This window comes from Chiloscyllium plagiosum, unplaced genomic scaffold (assembly GCF_037043375.1).
Source record: "Chiloscyllium plagiosum isolate Xiang-an unplaced genomic scaffold, Cpla_swu_hap1 HiC_scaffold_1, whole genome shotgun sequence".
Lineage (NCBI taxonomy): Eukaryota > Metazoa > Chordata > Chondrichthyes > Orectolobiformes > Hemiscylliidae > Chiloscyllium > Chiloscyllium plagiosum.
In genome coordinates, this window is record NW_028270139.1 from 35,879,807 (window position 1) to 35,904,659 (window position 24,853).

The window sequence follows — 24,853 nt, forward strand, 5'->3', positions numbered from 1 at the left end:
AAGTTTTCTTCCAAATCTTTCTGTCTCTGTTCTTCTCACCCTATTTTCCAGGAGTGGCTGTCTGTTGCTGGGTCATAGTTTTATACATTCTGCAGCCTTCCAGGACTCATTCTTTATATTGGAGTATTGACAATAAAGGTTGACAGGGTACTGACAGTACTGCACCACAGCCAAACTCAATCTTGTCTCCAAAACCATGAACCCTCATTGTTCAATAAATGCCTGTCAGAAACAGAAACCATGGCAGAATAAAACTCACTTTGAATAGATGAATTTCCTGTAAAAATAGTAGTAAAATTACAAAACCTTTCTGAAGTTTTCCACTGATATGATTCCTGGTCTCCAGCTTGATACATTCCTATTATAGACCAGGGTTAATTTAAGAGGATACCACTGAGTTGGGTAAAATAAATTGTGTATGAAACATAGAGACATAGAAAATCGGAGCAGGATTAGACCATTTGCTCCTTGAAAGTTGCTTCACCATTCAATATGAACATGGCTGATCATCTAACTCAATATGATATGCCCACTTTGTCCTTTACCCTTTGATCCCTTCAGTTCTAAGAACTATATCTAACTCCTTCTTGAAAGCATTCAGGTTTTGTTCTTAACTGCTTTCTGTGACAGAGAATTCCACAGGCTCATCACCCTCTGAGTGAAGAATTTTAGCCCCATCTCAGTCCTAAACAGCCTACCCCATATTCTTAGACTGTGCAAATGTGGACATTGATACCTGCGTAGATCAGAACCCCACTACAAATGAGGACCATGTCATGGACTGCTATTGGATATCGTAGCCTTGTGGTTACAGTAATGAATGAGCACATCAAACTCAAATTCCAAGGCAAACTGGGGGAAATTGAATTTAATAAATCTGGTACATTGAAGAAAGAATTACTATGAAACATTCTGAATTGTAATAAACCAGCTTATTCACTAATGGCCTTTAACATTTACACCTTTTTCCAATCCTGCATAAAATAGTACACTCATTGGATGGAAGTTACCAGTTCTGCCAAAGTGGCCTCAATAGCCAAACCAGGAAGAAGGTAGGGCAGGAGGGTGCTGGGTCATTGAGCCAATGAGTTCATGCCTCAGGTCAATCTCACTGGAGGAAGGGTCAAACCACCAGTGGCAGGTAGCCCATTTGAACTTACAAGTGCCCACCTATTGGGCTCATTGAGAAGCTGCCGAAGTCTTCCTAGAAGTTGGCATCTCAGCTCCTCCTCCCCAACTCTATACCCATTCCCATCTCTATCACTGAAGCCAAGGCCAGTAGAGTCTTTGAGATGGGTTGCCAATGGTTGGCTAAGTGAAGGGGAGTGTGTGGGTGGGGTGGGGGGTGGGTTGTGAGGCTATTGGTACTTATACCCCCACCCAAGTGGCAGTGATTAGCCAACCACAGCTGGGACTGTCCACAGTGCTTTGATAAACTTCCCCTGTACCATAATGGAAACCTGGCAACTGTGGTCGCTATTTATTATAAAGCAATGGAAGCAACGGCCGTGCTACTGCAGTGGGAGTGCTCACCTCAGCATACTGTCCTTGCAAAGCTGCAGGCCCTCTCTTTGGAGCTACAGCCAAGACAGCTTGCCCATAATCCTTCCTTAGATGGCAGGCAGGCTCATGGTCAGTTAGGCAGCTGCTTACTGTGAGGTCAGGCTGGCATCAGGCACAGGGTTGGGATCCAGAAATGGTTCTCACCAGACATGATTTTTGAAGTGGATAACATTTTGCTCCAATGGTTTAAGGCAAACTAAAGATAGTTTGGTAAATAAATCAGAAAATAATATTGGATTCTGCTCCAGAGGCCTGTAATGGGGTGCAATCCATTCCATTAAGCCAAATTTCCTCTATTCTTTATAGAATCCCGTAGTATCTGTGAAAAACATTAGTTACTCAGATGACCCTTCACAGAATCAGACTTCAGAGGTTACTGAAGCAATATTAGCTGTTAATTGCCTGACTATTAGTATAATTTTCTCTTTTGCAGAACAGTAATCTTGTGGAAAATCAGGGAAATATTTCCTCTAAATATGTGTCTGTTGTACAAATTTACTGCACACAGCACAAAGAACACAGACAAAACTTTCTCAGTTTCACTAAAGGTGCTAATAACTTGTTGGCATAAAAAGTGCCACTGATCCACCTGCTTGCTGACACTGCTGTCTGAGGGCTGATTTTAACCCTGTCTGCTTGGCTGAGGCCAAGCTTGAGTGAAATGGCTGAAGCCACTTTTCTCCATTGATCCTGTTGCCATCACATAGGTTGTGAATTTTCCAAACAAAAAAATTGGTTTACTGCCAGAAGACAGCAAGCTGCACATTTAAATGTGGCGAAAGTGAGGACTGCAGATGCTGGAGCTCAGAATCCAGATTAGAGTGGTGCTGGAAAAGCACAGCAGGTCAGGCAGCATCCGAGGAACAGGAAAATCGACATTTCGGGCAAAAGCCCTTCATCAGGAATTTTCCAGCACCACTCTAATCTGCACATGTAAATGCACAGATTATATCTGGGATGTTAAACAATTTCTAATCCAAAACCTCCATCTGAAGGTTCTTGAAGCTTCTCCACCATGACAAATTGGGATCAAAGAGTTACACCAGACAGCAATGCTTCTCCAAATCCACAAGGAAACCTTTGGTCTACTCTTCCCCAAATTTCTTTGTGCATTTCTTGACCATGACACCCCACCCATCCTCATCAGGCTTGTGCATTTATAATATCCTGGGTGTCACATTACAGAATATCTGATAGTTTGCACTTCCTTTATCTTCCCCCTTTCCAGGGGTTAAAATCAATTCTCTGATTTGAATACCTGCACCCAACCTTGCAATAATCTGTATATGGGGTCTGCATTTACGTAAATATGGGCATCATTTAATTAACAAGGTCACCCTTTACTTATGAAATAATAAGGTAGAAACATATTGACAACACAAGTGCAGGAGGTGACTATTTGGCCCATTATGTATGTGGCATCCTTCCAGAGCTCTGCATGTTTTTGCTTTTCGATTATATATCTAATTTCCTTTTTCCAAAGATATGTATTGATAATAAATACAGCTGACCAGCTACTCTTCCGTTACAATTTATGTGAATAACCAGTTGATAAACAGTACTTTTTGAATTATTCATCTCCACGAATACTGGACCCATGTTTGTGACATCATAACTTTTAAAAAAAAGAACATTTCTTCTCACTTGCACAACCTACGAATCATTTCTTCAGGACGTTTTGTGATTTTCTTAGGAAAATCCAGTTTTTCTACTCCCTTGAGAATCAAATTGTATGTCATCATCTGGTCGAAGCCAGAAAATGGTGGACTGTTAAATAAAGATAAAAGAGAATTAATGTTAAGGCAATTCACTGCAGGAATTCTAATCCAAGTGCACATACCGAAGATTTTTACAACTGCTCATTGTCTTTCAATGCCCAGAGAATTTCGAAAATATCAAAGTCAAATATTGAACGCAGTTTGAACTTCTCGCATTTTATATAGTTCTTTATTCAGTGCCGGATAAATTCATCATTGTTATGCCTGTTCTTTAGGCATATAATCATTAGTGGGAAGACAAATTTCACATCTCCAGTGCCAACCTTTCCTGTGAATGACCCCATTACCAAAATCCAAGATTCTACCTGCAACAGACACTAGGTGACCAGATTGGCAAATCAGAGTCTGGTCATCAGTTGCAGCACCTCGCTTAAAATTAATCTAAAAGAGGTAATGTGAATGCACCATCCAATTGATTCAGCTTATTCAGTGATATCATTAACTTTACAGGTGGATTGCCAAAATGTTTTCTAATAATTAAGTTTATGTGGAGTTGGGAGAAGTCCTCTCAATCTCACCCTTAAACCAGCCTCCATAATCACTGAACACTCCACGCCAATCCTTCTGTGTGTTCACCAGGTTCGAACTAGTGAGCTGCTGAACTGCTAAAGATTGATTTCTATAACAAATACAGCAACCACAGAGATGCAGTGAAATGGAAATGATGGGAGGAATTTTAACAAAGGTGAGTTGTTGGTGGTGGTGATGGTTGGGAGAGTTGTAAGTTGGAGATAAATTCTGACTGCATCTGGAAACCTGTTCTAACCACTTACATCAGGGCAGGAGATGTGATGGGCATCTTATCTGTTTCCTGGAGACGCTACCATTTTAGCCATGTTAATCAGGATGGCAGTTTCAGATTTTAGACCCTACTTTGCAGGGTCTAAAATGAGTGGGTAGGTTTGGCAGACACCTAGAAATCTGGTAGTTGCAAGATAACTTTGAAGAGAAGGTAAGTTTTTCAAAGCACTACCTGTGGGCCAGAAGGAGCAGGAATGTTTTTCTCTGGAGTCCAATTCCCCTTTTGTTGCATCTAATCCATAAAAAAAATCCTGGGTTGGATAACAGTCTTCTACCTCCTCCCAATGTGATCTGGAATGAGCACAGCACTTGGGTTTGGAATCCTGATGAAAGATTCCAATCTGAAACATTGACTCCCCTGCCCCTTTGATGCTGCTTGACCTGCTATGCTTTTTCCAGCTCCACACCTTATTGACTTTGGAATCAGGTGTCCTCACACAATCCCAGCAAGGTCATAGATCAGACAGACTTGTTCCTGATATTTGTTTGAGACAGCTACCTTATGGATTGGAGGGTAACCCTGTCAGTCGGGCTGACTTATGGGAACAAAGAAAACACAGACTGCAGAATTAAGACTTCACGGACTGTACAAAGCCCTGAGTATGGGTTTCTTGTCCAGAACTCCACCACTCTGTTCATGGCTATATCACCAACCCCATATCTAGAACATATCTAGAACAATGTATTTGACACCATGCCATGTTAGCTGCTCTCAGATGTGGTCTGTGTGACCAAGCAGTAACATATACTTAGTATATTGCAGCTAGCATCATACAATTTTTACAGCATGAAAAGAGGCCCTCTGTTCCATGGATTGCACACCGGTGATCAAGCATTCATCTCTTCTAATCCCACTTTCCAGCCCCATAGCTTCATATACTACAATGTTTCAAGTGAGTACTGTAGTTGTTAAATATCTTGAGGTTCTGCCTCTCCCTCCCTTTTAGGCATTGACTTCCAGATACCCTAATCCTCTCAGTGCACAACATTTTCTGAAAGTCCTGTCCAAACCAGGGTATTGTTAGATAACTGAACTGCTCCAAACCAGAGGTAGGTGAATTTTCCAGAGGGTGCACTCTCCTAGATACTAGCCTGTGAGTGCTTTTGTACAATTTAGGTCTCGTGGGACTCTTTTCCTGTCTTGAGTTCGCATACCGGCAGCAACTACTAGTAACTTGTCGGCCCAGATCCTGAAGAAATTTTTATTTGTTTGGCCGGTGCTTGGCTTTGTTTTGGGGTTTTGCTGTGGACTGGCCTGCAGTGCCTTTGTTCTGTCCTGAGTGAGGCTATGCAATTGCCTTTACTCAACTGGTGTTCCCCAAGCTCAGTCAGACAAATAAGGGTGTCCACTGCAACTCATATGGTCCGCTTGCTACATTTCCTAATGACAAAGTCAGATGTAGTACCTGTTTGAAGTTCAGTTGGGCTTCAGATAGTAAATATTTTTGCATGGTTACATTACTAATCGCATCCTTGTTGCCGCTGTAATATCTACCCAGAGGCCAGTATCCCATCACCAAGGCACCTTTTATTTACATGTGGAGAGTCCTTGACACTGATCAAGCTCCCTAAGAGGCAGCTCTCAGAGTGAGCAGAACCTCTGACACTCCTGTTTACATCTGTCAGCCATGGCTTCCTGATTGGACCAGGTTAACATTCTGTGAGGTCCATCTGGTTGACCTCATTATAATCACTACAGTTCTCAACTGGAATCTACATTTCCAGCATATTCCTGGGAAAATGTTAGATTCTCTTCTAAAGGACCAAATCGCAGAGTGATTATGGTCAAGCAGTGTCAGCATGGCTTCACAAAGGGGAAATCATGCCCTAAAAAGTTATTAGAATTCTTTAAGGAGAGAGCAAGCAGGATAGATAAATGGAGTGCAATAGATATATTTGGATTTTTGTAAATTGTCCAATAACATATCATACATTAGGCTTTTTAATAAGATAAGAGCTTCTAACGTTGGAGGTAGTATATTAGCATGGATAGGGGATTAGTTAATTAATAGAAGACAGAGAATGGGGATAAGTGTGGGGGGGTGGTTATGTGGTTTCAGGGTGGCAACTTGTAACTGGTAGAGTTGCACAGGATCAGTGCTGCGGCTACATGATTTGTAACATAAATGGCTTGGATGAGGAAAGTGAATATATTATAGCCAAGTTGTAGCAAAGTAAGTGGGAAGGCAAATGGTGAGGATTATACAAAGTGAATGCAGAGGCATGTGGACAGGTTATGGAGAGAATGCAAAACTTCACAGATGGAAAACACGTGGGAAAATGTGAGGTTACGCACTTTGGCAGGAAGATTAGAGGAGTTGGATATTACTTAAGTGAAGAGAATCTGCAGAAAGCTACAGCACAGAGGGATTTGGGACCCCTTGAACATAAATCACATAAAGCTACCTCAGCAGGTAAACAGTTCAAGTGCAGCAGATAATAGGGAAAGCAAATGGAATGCTGGTCTTGATTTCAAATGTAACAGAGGATAAAAATAGGGAGGTCTTGCTAAAGGAATACAAGGCACACCTGGAATATAGTGAACAATTTGGTGCCCTTAGCTAAGGACAGTAAGGCCATAAGGAAGAGGAACAGTAATGGGCTATTCAGTCCCTCAAGCTTGCTCCACCATTCAATAAGATCAGAGCTGATCCGTATCCTTCATGTTCTCTTTCCTGCCCTTTCTTTATAATCCTTGATTCCCCCTCTAATCGATACTCAGTTATCTCAGCCTTAAACATACACAAGGACCTGCTCCCATAGCTCTCTGTGGCAAGGAGATCCAAAGATTCACAAAGAAATTCCTCCTCATTTCAGTTTTAAATTGACACCCATTTATTCTGAGAAAACATCCTCTGGAAAGGTATATTGGCACTCTGGCATTCCAGGGAAGGTTCATTTTCTCCAGAAAATGCCCCTGTTACAAGCTCCTGTCATCTATTAATTACCCAATCTTCTCTCTATGCTGTCATACTATTTCCAACACCATGCATCCTTATGAGAGGCAGTCAAATTGAAACATACACGATTCTTTGGAGACTTAACAGGTAGATGTGGAAAGGTTGTTTCCTCTTATGTTTAGCATCAGAGGGCATAATCTCAGAATAACAGGTTGCCCACTTAAGACCGAGATGAGGAGGCATTTCTTTTGTTGAGGGTAGTCAATCCATGGAAGTCTTTACCATATAGTGCTCTAGAGGCTGAATTGTTAATTATGTTCAAGGCTAAGATAATTTTTTTAACCACTAAGAGAAAAAGGAGCAGTTATGCATATCAGCCATGATGTTGTTGAACGGCAGAGCAGACTTAATGTACGCAATAGCCTATTTCTAAGTCCAGTGTCTTATGGTCTTGGTCATTGGGATAGAAGTCCTAATCCATATAGTAAAGAAGTGTTGGTACAAAAAGACCAAAGCTCACACTCTTCACTTTTTAATATCTTGGTAATCACATAAAGGTAAAGTCACAATAGTCTGCTCTCGCATGAGTGAGAGACAACTGGTGGTGCATTTAACCTGAAGATCACCAAGTTTCAGATTTTAGATTAGAGTGGTGCTGGAAAAGCACAGCAGGTCATGCAGCATTTGAGGAGCAGGAAAATCAATGTTTCAGGCAAAAGCCCTTCAGCAGGAATGGAGGCTGGGATCCTCCAGGGTGGAGAGATAAGTGGGAGGGGGGGTGGGGCTGGAGAGAAGGTAGCAAAGAGTTCGATAGGTGGATGGGGTGGGGATGAAGGTGATAGGTCAGAGAGGAGGATGGGAGAAGGTAGCAAAGAGTAAGCAAATGTGCCTGTGGTAGCGAGTCTGTATCAGTACATGGTTTGAAGAGCTTCAGGGCAGAGGAGATGACCTGGGGGTTGCAGTAAGAGAGAAGAGCCCCACCTCCTCTGCAGATTTCCAGCATCTGCAGTCCTCACATTTGCCTAGTTGATGATCACCAACTTTCAGATAAGGGGAAGACTGAGAAGGGAGGATCTTCATGGTAACGTCAGCTTGTGCAGGAATTGAACCCACGCTGCTGACATCACTCTGCAATGTAAACCAGCTATCCAACTCATAATCACATAATACAACAGTAGTTCAACATTTGCCCATTGTAATCATTGCAAATAATCCCAATCCTGGAGAGCTTTGAAAACTGTAGGTGCAAAGGCAATCTTAAAGCTCCAAAGCACATTACAATTACCACATGCCAAGTGCCAAATAACTTATTTGCCATATTGCAAATCATTACTTGTAAAACAAATCTAACTAGCAAGTTTTGAGAAGATTTGTAGCTCAGGTTGAAGTTCTGGGTGTAGGTTTGCTCGCTGAGCTGCAAGGTTTATTTTCAGACATTTCATCACTATACTATCAGTGAGCCTCTGTAGTTCAGTATTTGCTCCATATGTGTTGTTTTCCTGTAGACACTGGTTTGAAGTTCCCCATTGGCTGCTTGCTCTACTGGGACATCTAGGTATGGCAGTTTGTTGTTGGTTTCCTCCTCTTTAGTGAATTTTATACCATAAAGGTGTTATTGATGGTCTTGCACGGGGAATGGGGAACTTCAAACCAACATCTATAGGAAAACAACACATATGGACCAAATACTGAACTACAGAAGCAATCATCCCAACACCCACAAATGAAGTTGCTTTAGAACATTATTTCAATGAGCCACCACACACTGCAACACAGAGGAACTACAAAGAGCAGAGGAAAATCACCTTATGCAGTGTATTCAAAAAGAACGGGGTACCCAATGAACACAGTCCACCAATTCCTCAGCAACAAACCCACACAAGCAGACAAAACACGTCCAGAAAGCCTAGCCACTCTCCCCTACATCAAAGACATCTTGGAAATGACTAACAGAATACTCAGACCTCTTGGCATCACAAACCCACCAGGCATCACAAACCCACCAACACACTAAAACAGCAGCTAACGAACTTGACAGAAGCCATACAAACAACAAACAAAACTAATGTCATTTACAAAATACCTTGGAAGAACTGTAACAAACACTACATTGGGCAAACAGGCAGGAAACCAACCACCAGCATACATGAACATCAACTAGCCACAAAAAGACATGACCCACTCTCACTAGTATCTTTACATACAAATGAGGAAGGACACTACTTCAACTGGGACAACACATCCATCCTAGGACAAGCTAAACAGATACATGCACAGGAATTCCTAGAAGCATGGCATTCCAACTGGAACTTTATCAACAAACACATTGACTTGGATCCCATTTACCACCCTTGCAAAAAAGAACCAGAAATGACGTCACCATGGGAAATAACATCACCAACCCAAGGAAATCTAAACACATAAATAGAAAGCAGGACATACCACCAGTGCTCCATCTGGAGGCTCACTGATGATGTTACCTAGTATGGTGGCGTAACATCTGAAAACAAAACTTCCAGCTCAGCGAGCAAACCTACATCCACAAATCTAATTTGCATTTAAATAATCTTGACTCTCATTAGCCCAAATACACATTAGTCAAATATACCATTTAATTGCCACATTGGCTGCGATCAGTTAACTCAATATAGGCCCAATAGTTTGATAAGATTTAACTTTTTAGTTGTTGTTCATCATCATGATGTCCCCATCATCATGATGTGTCTACAGATACAGTCAATTACACAAGGGGTCTGTTTACCTTCCAGTAAGAAGTTCAAAAACCAGAATTCCCAGTGACCAGAAGTCTACTCCAAAATCATGGCCTTTATTCAGGATGATCTCAGGTGCTACATATTCAGGAGTGCCACAAAATGTCCATGTTTTTTGACCTTTGCCAATCTTCTTAGCAAATCCAAAGTCAACCTGGAAACAGGACCAGTCAAATTTAATCTTCCATTTATCCACACTACTTATTATAAAATTATGATAGTGATGAAAGATTCTGACCTGTGATCCTCATTCACCAGAAATCTCAGCCATTAATTTGATTCAATGAGCCTTCCAGTGACAGGGGTTAGGGGAAAGAAGGTTAGTTATTCTATCTGGCAAAATCAGGTGCCTGCACCACTAAATGGCATTTGGCATATCCCCTACGGTAGACAGGGAGGTCAAGAATTCCCTTTCCTTAAAGGGGATTGTAGTCACTCTCATAGAGTCATAGAGATGTACAGCACAGAAAGAGACCCTTCGGTCCAACTTGTCCATGCCAACCAGATATTCCAACCCAATCGAGTCCCATTTACCATTTACCACCATCCCTCCAACTTCTTCCTACTCATACTCATCCAGATGTCTTTTAAATGTTGTAATTGTACCAGCCTCCACCATGCCCTCTGGCAACTCATTCCATACATGCACCATCCTCTGTGTGACAAGGTTGTCCCTTAGGTCCCTTTTAAATTTTTCTTTCTCACCCTCAAGCTATGCCCTCTAGTTCTGGACTCCCCCACCCCAGGGAAAAGACCTTGGCTAGTTATTCTATCCATACCCCTCATGATTATATAAACCTCTGTGAGGTCACACCTCAACCTCCGACACTCCAGGGAAAACAGCCCCAGCCTATTCAGCCTCTCCATATAGCTCAAATCCTCCAATCCTGGCAACATCCTTGTAAATCTTTTCTGAACCCTTTCAAGTTCCACAACATCCTTCCAATAGGAGGGAGACCAGAATTGCACACAATATTCAAAGTGGCTTAATCAATGTCCTGTAGAGCCTCAACATGACCTCCCAAATCAATGCTCTGACCAATAAAGGCATGCATACCAAACGCCTTCTTCACTATACCTGTGACTCCACTTCCAAGGAACTATGAACCTGTACTCCAAGGTGTCTTTGTTCAGCAACACTCCCCAGAACCTTACCATTAAGTGTATAAGTCCTGCTCTGACTTGCCTTTCCAAAATGCAGCACCGCACATTTATCGAAATTGAACTCCATCTGCCACTCCTCAACCCCTTAGCCCATCTGATCAAGATCCTGTTGTACACTGAAGTAGCCTTCTTTGCTGACAACTACACCTCCAATTTTGGTGTCATCTGCAAAGTTACTAACTATACCTCCTACGTTCACACCCAAATCATTTATATAACTGATGAAAAGTAGTGGACCCAACACCGATCCTTATGGCACACCACTGGTCACAGGCTTCCAGTCCGAAAGGTAACCATCCACCACAACCTTTTGTCTTCTACCTTCGAGCCTGTTCTGTATCCATATGGCTAGTTCTCCCTGTATTCAATGAGACCTAACCTTGCTAAGCAATTTACCATGAGGAATCTTGTCCAACGCCTTAGTGAAGTAAATACTCTGTCCTCATCAATCCTCTTCGTTCCCTCTTCAAAAAGCTCAAACAAGTTCACGAGATATGATTTTGTACACACAAAGCCATGTTGACTATCCCATTTGGTTCCTTGCCTTTCTAAATACATATAAATCCTGTCCCTCAGGATTCCCTCTGACAACATGCCCACCACCGACGTCAGGCTCACTGGTCTGTAATTCCCTGGCTTTTCTTTATCACCTTTCTTAAATAGTGGCACCATGTTAGCCATCCTCCAGTCTTCCAACACCTCACCTGTGATTATTGATGATACAAATATCTCAACAAGGGGTCCAGCAGTCACTTCCCTAACTTCCCACAGAGTTCTAGGATACATCTGAACAGGTCCTAGGAATTTATCCACTTTTATGCATTTTAAGACATTCAGCGCTGCCTCCTCTTTCCTAATTGTCAGTTTATTTTCTTGAAAGATCCAAATTATGACGGTTTCTTGAACCTTAGAACTTGCCCATGAGCATTCTCTTTGATAGCCTTGTAAACCAAATCCTACTGAATGTGCCTTAGGCTACATTGTTCTTGATAGGGATATGCATAGGGAGTATCTGGCCCTGCTGCATCAAATGCCATTGGCTTTCTAATACTGTAGTGTCACAATAATAATAGAATAAAGTACATTTTAAAATATCTAAATATGCGTAAAATATGTATAAAACAAAATACATCAGTAGAATGCCTAATCCTTTAACAAAATCTAGACATAGGGCCAAATAGTTAAGAAAGATCACTGAAGCTGAAGGCTTGATATAAAATAATGTTGTGTTAACCAACCAGAGGATTGGGAAGCTTACAAAAACCAACAGAGGGCAACAACAAAAGAAATAAGGAGCAAAATTAAATAGGAGGGTAAGCTAGTCAGTAATACAAAGGAAGACTGTAAAAGTTTCTTTTGATATATGAAGGCAAAAGAGAGGCAAAAGTGGACATTAGACTGCTGGAAAATGAAGCCAGAGAGATATTAATGGGGAACAAGGAAATGGAAGACACAGTAATATCTCAGAAATTTAAGAGAGTCGGGGGGAGAGGGGAAGTGGGGGAGGGCAGAGCTGAGTATGGTGGCCATGACCAAGGACAAGGTGCTGGAAAACCTGAAAGATAAATCACCTACACCAGATGGACTACACCCCAGAGTTTGAAAGGAGATAGTTGAAGAGATAGTGGAGGTGTTTATGGTGATCTTTCAGGAATCACTGGAATCAGGCAGGGTCCCAGAGGACTGGAAAATCACTAATGTGACACTCCTGCTTAAAAAGGGAATAATGCAAAAGATGGAGAATTACAGGCCGATTAGCCTAATCTCGGTCCTGGGTAAGATTTTGGAGTCCATTGTGAAGGATGAGATTTCCGAATACTTGGAAGTTCATGATAAAATAGGGCAAAGTCAGCATGGTTTCATCATGGGGAGGTCATGCCTGACAAGTCTGTTATAATTCTTTGAGGAAGTAATGAGCAGGTTAGACTGTGAGCATTGCCTTAGAGTAAAGGAAAAAAACTTTTAGAACGGAGATGAGGAGAAACTTCTTCAGCCAGAGAGTGCTGAATCTATGGAATTCCTTGCCACAGAAGACTGTGAGGCCAGGTCACTGAGTATAATTGATATGGAGATAGATATGTTCTTGATTGTCAAGTGGGTTAAGGGTTATAGGGACAAAGTGGGAGAATGGCGTTGAGAAACATATCAGCCATGATTGAATGGTGGAGCAGACTCGATGGGCTGAATGTACTAGTTTCTGCTCCTATGACTTATGGTCTTACGGTCTTAAGAATGATTGTGCTGAACCTAATGCTATGTTGCAATGTTGCATGGAATGGAGGTATTTAAACTCACAGCCATCAGGTTGCTAGCCTAGTACAACCAGACTAATATGTACAAGTGCATTTAATTCTCAAGAATCAATATAATATTTGTTATTTACCAACTTTATGTATCCTTCACTATCCAGCATCAGATTCTCTGGCTTCAGATCCCTGTAGATGACTCCAATACGATGCAAGTAATCAAATGCTTCAGTCACACAAGAAGTACAAAACTTTGCCGTGAATTCATCAAAGCAACCTCTGCCATGAAAGGAATGCATTGAGGCACATTGTCAGTGTAAAATGTAAGATAAGATAATCATTTATTATCAAAGTTCCACAAAGCTTGTGTCAGAAAGATGAGTACAATGTCTGTACACAAATATTAAGTCAGCTCACCTATCTCTAAGGATGCTCCAAATCTCTCCTCCAAGGCAGGCCTCCAACAGCATGTAAACATACTTGTTGTCTTTAAAACTGCGAAAAAGTCTACAACATCAAATAAGAAACCAGGTGAACTGACAAAGCTCACTTAAATTCTTATTAAAGATTTACAAGGTTGTGGGGTGTTTGACGGATGAAGGTCGTTGGTGTGAAGTGGACAGAATTCAGAAGGAGCCTGACGGCAGCCATGATGTGCTGGGATTTCACAGTGGGAGGAATACCCACCTTCTGAAGTGGCTAATCTGCTTGACCAGTAGCACCAAGCTCAACAGTAGGTGCTGCCAGCACTCCAAACAATCCTAAAACTAAAACCTTCAGGACTCAGACTCAGAGTATTTGAATCAGGCAAGGAAGCGACATTTAGAGGGAAGGATTGGAGGCCTTAGGGAGCAGTGAACAGGGGAGTAGGTTTTAAGGTCCACATGGGGAGGAAAATAAAGTTTGGGGAGCAGTCGGGTTTGTGCATTTGAAATTGGCAAAATTACAAAAATTAATTGGGAACAGTTGCACTATATTGCAATGTTGCAATGTCTCAAATGCCCTCGGGCAATTAGGGATGGGCAATAAATACTGGTCTAGCCAGAGACACCATGAATTAATCAAAAATAAAATTGCTAGATTAGTATGTGAGATATGTTTCATTCATTAATGGGATCAGAACATTGGTGGTTCGACCAGTATTTATTGTCCATCCTTAGGTTCCCTCAAGCTGCCTTCTTAACTGCTGCAGTCCAAGTGCTGTAAGTTGACCCATAATGCCGTTAGGAAGGGAATTCCAGGACTTTGATCCAGTGACAGCGAAGCAATGACGATATATTTTCCAGTCAGGATGGCGAGTGGCTTGGAAGGGAATTTGCAAATAGTGGTGTTACCATGTACCTGCTGTCTATGTCCTTCATTATGGAAGTGATTGTGAGTTTGGAAGGTGCTGTAAAGAATGCTTTGGTGATTTTTTTCTAGATGTTGTACTCACTGCTGTTACTAAGCATTATGTTTCAGGATGTGTTGCCAATCAAGTGGGCTGCTTGTCCTAGATGGTGTCAAATTGAGTTTTGTTGGAGCTGAACCCATCCAGGCAGGTATGGAGTATTCCATCACATTCCTGATGTATGTCTTGTTGACGGTGAACTAGCTTTGAGGAATCAGGAGGTCAGTTATTAACTGCAACATTCTTATCTTCTGGCCTGCTCTAGTAGCCACTATATTTATATGGCTTGGTCAGTCCAGTTTCTGCTCAATGGTAACCCCCAGGATGTCGCCAGTGGGGATCCCGTGATGGTAATGCCATTGAATGTCAAGAGACAGTGGTCAAATTGTTTCTTCTCTCTCTCTTATCTGGGTCTCTTATCTAGAGAAGAAAGATCGAGAAACAGCATTCTGATCAGCAAAATGATCATTCAGCAAACCCTGTGGACAAAGACAATGAAGTACTTTCCCACTCTTTCCCTCCATCCACAACATCCATGTGTTTTATATTTTTGCTTGTATGGGCATACAAAGGATAGTTTTATGAGTCAATCTGGAGTTTTAAATAATACATTTATATTTTAAAGGTTCATAATTGTTTATTTGTAGTTAGAAGCTACTGATTTGTAATAAATACTAATTTTTCTTAAGTACAGGCATGATTCAATGATTATGATGACATCAATTGCCATTGTCATTTCCAGTGATAGGTTGTTTTCATTTCATTTCTGAAGCTTAGATTCAATTTCGTACAACTGAATGCCTTGTTGGGTCATTTCAGGAAGTAGTGAAGAGATAGCAGCATTGGTGTGGATCTGGAGTCACGTGGGGGCCAAACCAGGCAAGGAAGTGACAGAAAACCTCTTACCCATAAAGAGTTTAATGAAACAGGTGGCCTTTTATGACAAATCTTAAAAACGACGGTGTCATGTTTATCATTAAAAGAATGTTTAATTCCAGCTTTATGAATTGAATTTAAAGATCAGTATATGGGATTCAAACCACTACACCCAAAACATTAGCCTCTGCACATAGATTTCTAGTTCAATGACATTAGCATACTTTACCACCTCCCCATACTCTAAAGCAAAACAACTGACCTTACCGTACTGGAGGTACGAGTTTTGCATATGAATAAACACAAATAAGGAGCAACAACTAGAATATTAGTGATATTTCTTTTTGTTACCAAAGAGCTAGATGTTCTGTTGGCTACTTTTGAACATGTATATGCAGTATACAAAGCTAGAGTGTCCTCTATGTATTCGACTGAAGTACACCTATGACTTGGTATGTCCAATATATAACTTAATTACGTTCAGTAGATAACATTACAGGAACAAAAGATCCTGAAAGAAAAGCATTCGAAAGATAACATCCAAGATTATAAAATTCATTGCATTCATGAACAATTTGAATGCTACATTCTAATTTGTCATTATCTCTCTGGATTGATTCATTTATGCATTCCATATCCAATTGTATCCTATTGTTTATTCACTACGTTTGTTTTAAATGGTTTAGATATTTCCATTAAAGTAAAAATCCATTTTTCTTGCCATTGCCTCCCTTTGAATGTCTTCCAGACAAAGAGGATGCAATAATAGGAATAGCCATTCAAAAACTATCATCAGATCTACTTCAGTTTTTCTGCAATAAGTTAAGTACAAGCAAACTGATTACTTTCCCTGTTGCAGTGCAATTAAAGGACTCAGGCAACTCAAAATGATTCATCTCTGTCTCCTTAATACTGCACATCGGTGCTCAAAATGCCACAGTGCTGTGCATGTCCTCAATATTCGAAGGAGCTGGAAATTGTTCAAGTATTGCAGCTACGAGTCAGTAAATCTCTGACTTAAATGACCTATTTTGGGGCTACATTTTCCTCTGGTACAAATAGTGGAGCAAGGTGGAAAATCGAGAGCAGTGTCTAATGTCAATCATCATGGGAATGCTATGAGAGCCCACTAACACCCCTCAGGGTTGAAAATTCAGTCAGAAATTTTGATCTTTGAATGCTTCCGTTTGAAAGATAGTGGCGACAGTACCAGGGAAAACAAGCAACAGTCCTCGGTCTGTCAGTTTACAGCAATCAGCTGAGGTGTTTCAGGTGGTTACAATGGAAATCCTGTTTTGACCTTGCTGGAAGGAATGAGTCATGATGTAACTACCTCTCTTCCTATCTACCATTGAATTCCCAAACCAAGGGTTCCAGCAGCTCACACAGACCTTTCTTACAAATTTTGCATTCAATCTTTGGCCTGTAACTGTCCCATGTAACCTTTAATTTTGTTGCTCTTTTCGTTGCAGAAGTGGAGCAGCACTCATCGCCTCTCACTGGTTGTAGTTCATAATATTTTTCACTGACCACTAGGTAAAACGTTGAGTAGTAGTAAACTCCAGCCCCCTTCTTACCCCATTCTTACTCCCTCTCGTCATATTCTACACTCATTGGTTAGAAGATCAAGGCTTATACCATGATGCCACTATGAGCAGAGTGAGACGGAAGACTCCAGATACTTTCTCAACTCATATGGGGATTGAACATCTACTACTGATGCCATTCTGGATTACACAAAATCCCCCATTATATTGGAAAAACGAGCTCAAGCTACTGTTATTTATTTATTGTAATAATTTCTGAAGGGTAAACGTGTATAACTTATTTTCACTTGGCATTATATTTCAAATTTTACTCTAGTGATTAATATGAATAAGGAGAAAGTGAGGACTGCAGATGCTGGAGATCAGAGTTGAAAAATGTGTTGCTGGAAAAGCGCAGCAGGTCAGGCAGCATCCAAGGAGCAGGAGAATCGACGTTTTGGGCATGAGCCCTTCTTCAGGAATGATTCCTGAAGAAGGGCTTATGCCCAAAATGTTGATTCTCCTGCTCCTTGGATGCTGCCTGACCTGCTGTGCTTTTCCATTAATATGAATAAATCAACTTCATACTATTCACTATTGTCACTTCCTTTTCATTGAATAAAGCAAAAGTCTTGACCATCCAGATAATATTCAATTTTATGTCAAGCTCACCATGTACTGCTGCTAAAGGAAAGCTGTACTTAAAGACCAGATCTTTCTGTTCTGCCAATAAAGGCAATGAGCCTAAATTTTGTTTGGGCTCAGTCCAAGTTGTGCAAGATCTGATGAGGGATTTCCACCTTACGCCATAACAAGTTTTCTTATTGTATCTTACCAGACACATTTCATTAACCAGGCACCTTATAGCATCCATCATCATACCATACCTCATTCTCAAAAGAGCCTGCTGGATATCCCTGAATTCACCAGCATTTCTTGTGCCTGCGTTCTCTGTAAACACGACAAACACTATCAAGCTGGAGTTGCCCTGCACGATTTCTGCTAATTGCCTCAGACGTGTCAGGCAGGGAAATCAATGCCCTGCTTTGCAGGCAGGGTCCTGGAGGTACTGCTGGACAGGGTGGGATGTCCTCTTCCACAAGACCAACACAGGAGGCCACAACACCAGACCATGCCAGCCTGGCCTGAGGTTGCCACCTAGGTTAAAGCAGTCTCTGGCATTTGAGGAATATATGGCACTGTAGGAAGATCAATGACCTACTCCGCTCCACCACCTTAAGTCCCACTATCTTTTCTCCAATATCTCACACTTACCTTATCTCTGCTATTGCACCTACCTCCCAGTATGGACCAAGCTCTACAAATCTAAAGCCAATAACATCTTCCCTCATTCTTTGTTATCCACCCAGCCCCTGACATCACTAACATTGCATACTGCCTGCATTGCCAAATCACTTGTTACTTGCACCCTCAGTAATAGATGTGGCCAGCCACTTTCATCTCATGTAATATCTGCTTCTCTCTTTGTTAAGAGGGAAAAGCCCAATATAGGGCAGTCAGAGTCAGGATCCTCTTAAGAGGGTGAGGAATTGAATGACATGCCACCTGTCCTGACTCTTTCTGCCCTACAGTGGGCTTCTTCCTCTTAACTCATATGCTTCTGCCTTGCCTTGCAGTTTAGTACAAACATAATATGATTGTCATGTTTGTCAACAGACCTCAGTCACATCAAAGGGCGGTGGTGTTTATTGAGGATGACCAGCACCGTGTGTGAGGAGCAGTCTCGGATACTATTCCAGGGCCTCCTTAGGACAGTCAGTATCAGGATCCTCTTCCTATAAAGGGTGAGGAAGTGAATGACACACCACCTGTCCCGACTTTCTCTGCCCTAAGCAGGCCCTTGGTATCAGAAACTGCTTCTCACACACTGCGTGAGTCATCCTTAGCAACTACTGCTACCCTTTAACCTGACTGAGGTCTGTTGATTACATTGTGTCTCTGCCAAATGGCAAAATAAGACAGAAGCAATAAGGGCCTGGTCTCTCTCTGGCTGAGGGAACATGTCATCCAGATGGGTGCAAAGTGTCCTTGCTGAAGCATTACTACGATACTTACTGGCACAGCCTGAGGTGCAGCATTGAAGTGAAGAAGCATCCTCCATGGGGTTGGGAGATGTGCCATGTAGGTTCTTGGAGGCCAGCACATATTGAATGCCAATGTCAGTGTATATGAGGTATGCCCATGAAGTGTGCCCTGAGATGCATATGCCCAGTGTCCAACATGGAGGCCCTTCAGAGCCAGTGGTGAGCTAAACAGACCAGGTACCCACTCTGATTTCCATGTTGACTCTTCTCAATGTCTAGCTCATTCAGCACATTTGGTAAGATGGGAGGCTGAACATTAATGAAGTGATGTAGGTTTGCTCGGTGAGGAGGAAGGTTCATTTTCAGACATTTCATCACCATACTAGTTAACATCTTTAGTGAGCCTCCAGCAAAGCACTGCTGGTGTTTCCTGCTTTCTATTTCGATGTTTGGATTTCCTTGGGTTGGCGATGTCATTTCCCATGGTGACATCATTTCCTATGGTGATGTCATTTCCGGTTCTTTTTTTCAGGGGGGTGGTAAATGGGGTCCAATTCACTGTGTTTGCTGATAGAGTTCCAGTTGGAATGCCATGCTTCTAGGAATTCTTGTGCATGTCTCTGTTTGGCTTGTCCTAGGATGGATTTGTTGTCCCAGTTGAAGTTCATCAACCACTCTCAGTTTAGTTGCTGATGCTGAATCTGAGTTTGGTGAACTGCTTGGGGGTTTTCACAAGACTATGAGGCCATAAGATAGCGGAGCAGAGTTAAACCATTTTGCTGCCTTCTCGCTGTAACTCTTGATCCCCTTACTAATCAAGAACCTATCTATTAAAAAAACTGAAAGAACTGCAGACTCTTGAAATCAGAACCAAAATAAACAAAATATGAACTCTGATTTCTCTCCTCAGATGCTACCAAACTTGCTGAATTTTTCCAGCAATTTCTGTTTTTGTTTAAGAATCCACCTATCCCTGTTTTAACTACACTCAATTACTTGGTCTCCATAGCCTTCTGCGGCAATGAATTCCACAGATTAACCACCCTCTGCCTGAGGAAATTCCTCCTCATCTCAGTTCTAAAGGGTCATCACTTCACTCTGAGGACATGCCTTCGATCCAACCTCTCCTATTTATGGAAACTTCTTCTCCATGTCCACTCTATACAGGTCTCTCAGTATTCTGTAAGTTTCGACCAGATCCCCTTTTTCATTCTCAGCTCCAATGAGTACAGACCCAGAGTCAGCAAATGCTTGTCATATGACAAGCCTTTCATCCTGAGATCATACCTGTAAACCACCTCTGGACTCCCTTCAATGCCAGCACACCTTCCCTGAGATATGCAATCCAAAACTGCCAATTTTGACGGTGTTAGGCAAGAACTTTCGAAAGCTGATTGGAGGCAGATGTTCACAGGTAAAGGGACAGCTGGAAAATGGGAAGCCATCAGAAATGAGATAACAATAATCCAGAGAAAGTATATTCCTGTCAGGGTGAAAGGAAAGGCTGGTAGGTAGAGGGAATGCTGGATGACTAAAGAAATTGAGGGTTTGGTTAAGAAAAAGAAGGAAGCATATGTAAGGTATAGACAGGATAGATCGAGTGAATCCTTAGAAGAGTATAAAGGCAGTAGGAGTAAACTTAATAGGGAAATCAGGAGGGCAAAACGGGGACACGAGATAGCTTTGGCAAATAGAATTAAGGAGAATCCAAAGGGTTTTTACAAATATATTAAGGACAAAAGGGTAACTAGGGAGAGAATAGGGCCTTCCTGAAAAAGGGCTTATGCCCAAAACGTCGATTCTTCTGTTCCCTGGATGCTGCCTGACCTGCTGCACTTTTCCAGCAACATATTTTCAGCTCTGATCTCCAGCATCTGCAGTCCTCACTTTCTCCTCAGAGAATAGGGCCCTTCAAAGATCAGCAAGGTGGCCTTTGTGTGTAGCCACAGAAAATGGGGAAGATACTAAATGAATATTTTGCATCAGTATTTACTGTGGAAAAGGATTTGGAAGGTATAGACTGTAGGGAAATAGATGGTGACATCTTGCAAAGTGTCCAGATTACAGAGGAGGAAGTGCTGGATGTCTTGAAACAGTTAAAAGTGGATAAATCCCCAGGACCTGATCAGGTGTACCCGAGAACTCTGTGGGAAGCTAGAGAAATGATTGCTGGGCCTCTTGCTGAGACATTTGTATCATCGATAGTCACAGGTGGCAAACGTGGTGTCACTGTTTAAGAAGGGCGGTAAAGACAAGCCAGGGAACTATAGACCAGTGAGCCTGACCTCGGTGATGGGCAAGTTGTTGGAGGGAATCCTGAGGGACAGGATGTACATGTATTTGGAAAGGCAAGGACTGATTAGGGATGGTCACCATGGCTTTGTGCGTGGGAAATTATGTCTAACAAACTTGATTGATTTTTTTGAAGAAGTAACAAAAAAGATTGATGAGGGCAGAGCAGTAGATGTGATCTATATGGACTTCAGTCAGGTGTTCGACAAGGTTCCCCATGGGAGACTGATTAGCAAGGTTAGATCTCATGGAATACAGGGAGAACTAGACATTTGGATACAGCACTGGCTCAAAGGTAGAAGACAGAGGGTGGTGATGGAGGGTTGTTTTTCAGACTGGAGGCCTGTGACCAGTGGAGTGCCACAAGGATCGGTGCTGGGCCCTCTATTTTTTGTCATTCACATAAATGATTTGGATGCGAGCATAAGAGGTACAGTTAGTAAGTTTGCAGATGACACCAAAATTGGAGGTGTAGTGGACAGCGAAGAGGGTTACCTCAGATTACAACAGGATCTTGACCAGATGGGCCAATGGGCTGAGAAGGGACAGATGGAGTTTAATTCAGATAAATGCGAGGTGCTGCATTTTGGGAAAGCAAATCTTAGCAGGACTTAAATGGTAAGGTCCTAGGGAGTGTTGCTGAACAAAGAGACCTTGGAGTGCAGGTTCATAGCTCTGTGAAAGTGGAGTCGCATGTAGATAGGATAGTGAAGATGGCGTTTGGTATGCTTTCCTTTATTGGTCAGAGTATTGAGTACAGGAGTTGGGAGGTCATGTTGCGGCTGTACAGGACATTGGTTAGGCCACTGTTGGAATATTGTGTGCAATTCTGGTCTCCTTCCTATCGGAAAGATGTTGTGAAACTTGAAAGGGTTCAGAAAAGATTTACAAGGATGTTGCCAGGTTTGGAGGATCTGAACTACAGGGAGAGGCTGAACAGGCTGGGGCTGTTTTCTCTGGAGCGTCGGAGACTGAGGGGTGACCTTATAGAGGTTTACAAAATTATGAGGGGCATGGATAGGATAAATAGACAAAGTCTTTTCCCTGGGGTGGGGGAGTCCAGAACTAGAGGGCATAGGTTTAGGGTGAGAGGGGAAAGATATAAAAGAGACCTAAGGGGCAACTTTTTCATGCAGAGGGTGGTACGTGTATGGAATGAGCTGCCAGAGGAAGTGGTGGAGGCTGGTACAATTGCAACATTTAAGAGGTATTTGGATGGGTATATGAATAGGAAGGGTTTGGAGGGATATGGCCCGGGTGCTGGCAGGTGGGACTAGAATAGGTTGGGATATCTGGTCAGCATGGACAGGTTGGACCGAAGGGTCTCTTTCCATACTGTACATCTCTATGATTCTATGATTCCATGTGGTCGAAACACAGGCTTATGCAGCCTCAGTGGTGCAGTTCTGCTGTATTCTAGCCCTCTCACAATGAATGCTAAAATTGCATTTGCCTTCCTAAATGCCATTCAAAACCCACATTTTAACTTTAAGAAAATCCTGCACAAGGACTCCCAAGTCCCTTTGTGCTTCTGAAGTCTTTCCCCATACAAAAAATAGTCTACACTTCCATTCTTCCAACCAAAGTGCATAACCTCAGATTTTGCCACATTGTATTCTATCTGCCACTTCTTTGCCCACTCTCCTAACCTGTACCAGTCCTTCAGCAGTCTCCCTGCTTCCGCAACACTGCCCATCCCTCCACCTACCTTTGTGTCATCCACAAACTTAGCGACAATACCCTTAGTTACTTTGTAGAGATCGCTAATATATAATGTGAATAGTTGTGATCCCAACACTGACAGCTGCACATCTCCACAAGTCACTAGCTGCCATCCAGAAAAAGACCCCTTTATCCTCACTCTTTGCCTTCTGTCAGTCAGCCAATCCTCTCAGTTAGCTATACAACTTATTTGCAATGCAGGGTAGTACGAACATCATGGGTTCCATTCCTGGGAACATTGAGATTGCCCCACTTTGTTAACCTCACCCCTCTCCTGGGGGATGTTGATATTCCGGTTAAACTCACCATCAGTTATCTCTCTCTGTCATGAGACAATTGACTGGGACTATGGTGACATTCACTTCAGTTTTGCTGAAGAGCTGCTCATAGAAAATCTGCCAACTCATGCAGACAGATGTGCACCTTCAAAGTAGGGTAAGGACAGCACTGTCTGGAGAGTAAGAATGGCACTGTCAGCAGCTTTTATAATGATAATAGCCCTGAATATCCCTATAGTGACTTGGGGTAGCATGGTGGCTCAGTGGTTAGCACTGCTGCCACACAGCTCCAGGGACCTGGGTTTAATTCCAGCCTCAGGCGACTGTCTGTGTGGAGTTTGCACATTCTTCCCGTGTCTGCGTGGGTTTCCTCCGGGTGCTCTGATTTCCTCCCACAATCCAAAGATGTGCAGGTTAGGGAATGGCCATGCTAAATTGCCCATAGCGTTCAGGGATGTGTAGGTTAGGTGCATTAGTTAGGGGTTAAATGCAGGGGTATGGGTCTGGGTGAGTTATTCTTCGGAGGGTCGGTGTGGACTTCTTGGGCCAAAGGGCCTGTTTCCACACTTTCAGGACCCTATGATCTTGCAAGCTGAACAAATGATACCTGTAACAACCACTGGGGAGAATTCAAATGGCTTTACAAGGCATGGTCAAGGTGCTCTGGGCCTGAAGAGCTCAACCTCAAACTGCACCATATCAGTCTGGACGGGTTGGCTGACACCGATCAGCAAGGGCACATACAGAGTGGCATTGGTGGGAGGACAAACACTACCATCTTGAGAAAGCACAGAGGCCTTATGCTCCAAGAGACAACCATCACTACCATGGGCACTCAGCAATCCACAGATAGACAGAGGGTTGGACTGACACCCGCTTAGCACTGATATCCACACCCATGATGGCAGCAGTCTGACCCTAGGTGGCACCAAACTGAGATTTCATGACTTCATTCAGAACTTTCAGTTCAGGACTGGATCTTGGCTGGAATTTTCCAAACCACCTATCAGGAAACTGGGGAACAAGGGAGGAAGAGAAGTGTTAAATATATGTGGGTGGCCTGATAGAGGGAGGTCATTGCATATGTGCCGTGCCTGCACCTAACCATTGCTGCTGGGATTTTCCCTGCAGAGGAAGAGGCATTAAATAGCCCATTCATCTTTGGACCATCTGAAGCTTTTAGGTGGCCAGTGACTAGTCATTTAATGCCCTCTTCTGGCTGTTGTTTTGATTGTATTAGAAATGATAGCACTTATGTCATATGGAAAGGCTTCCAGGTAAACCCTGATGGCTTTCTTTGGACATCAGGTGCCCAATGGGGCTCTCTGCATTATGGTATGTCACCAGTGATGATTATCATTAGGAATGGCGTGTAGTCCCAGCAGTGGCCACCCACGCCAATGGCAGTGCTGGGACTAGAGAGTTGTCAACCCTTTGGCTAGCCAACAACTCTGGGAGGTGGGACTTGCTCTTAGATAGGGACAGAATTCTCACCCTGAGT

At 42.5% G+C, this 24,853-nt stretch overlaps 1 protein-coding gene across 1 annotated transcript in view; it reads right to left on the reverse strand.

Moving 5' to 3' along the window:
- prkg2 (protein kinase cGMP-dependent 2) overlaps window positions 1-24,853 on the reverse strand; it is a 101,853-nt gene that overhangs the window by 15,646 nt on the left and 61,354 nt on the right. The window contains exons 13-16 of the mRNA XM_043696194.2: window positions 13,641-13,730; window positions 13,361-13,502; window positions 9,804-9,967; window positions 3,208-3,330 (exon numbers count right to left, since the gene is read on the reverse strand). Coding sequence (XP_043552129.2) covers window positions 3,208-3,330; window positions 9,804-9,967; window positions 13,361-13,502; window positions 13,641-13,730 — 519 coding nt within the window. The remainder of the gene's footprint in view (window positions 1-3,207; window positions 3,331-9,803; window positions 9,968-13,360; window positions 13,503-13,640; window positions 13,731-24,853) is intronic.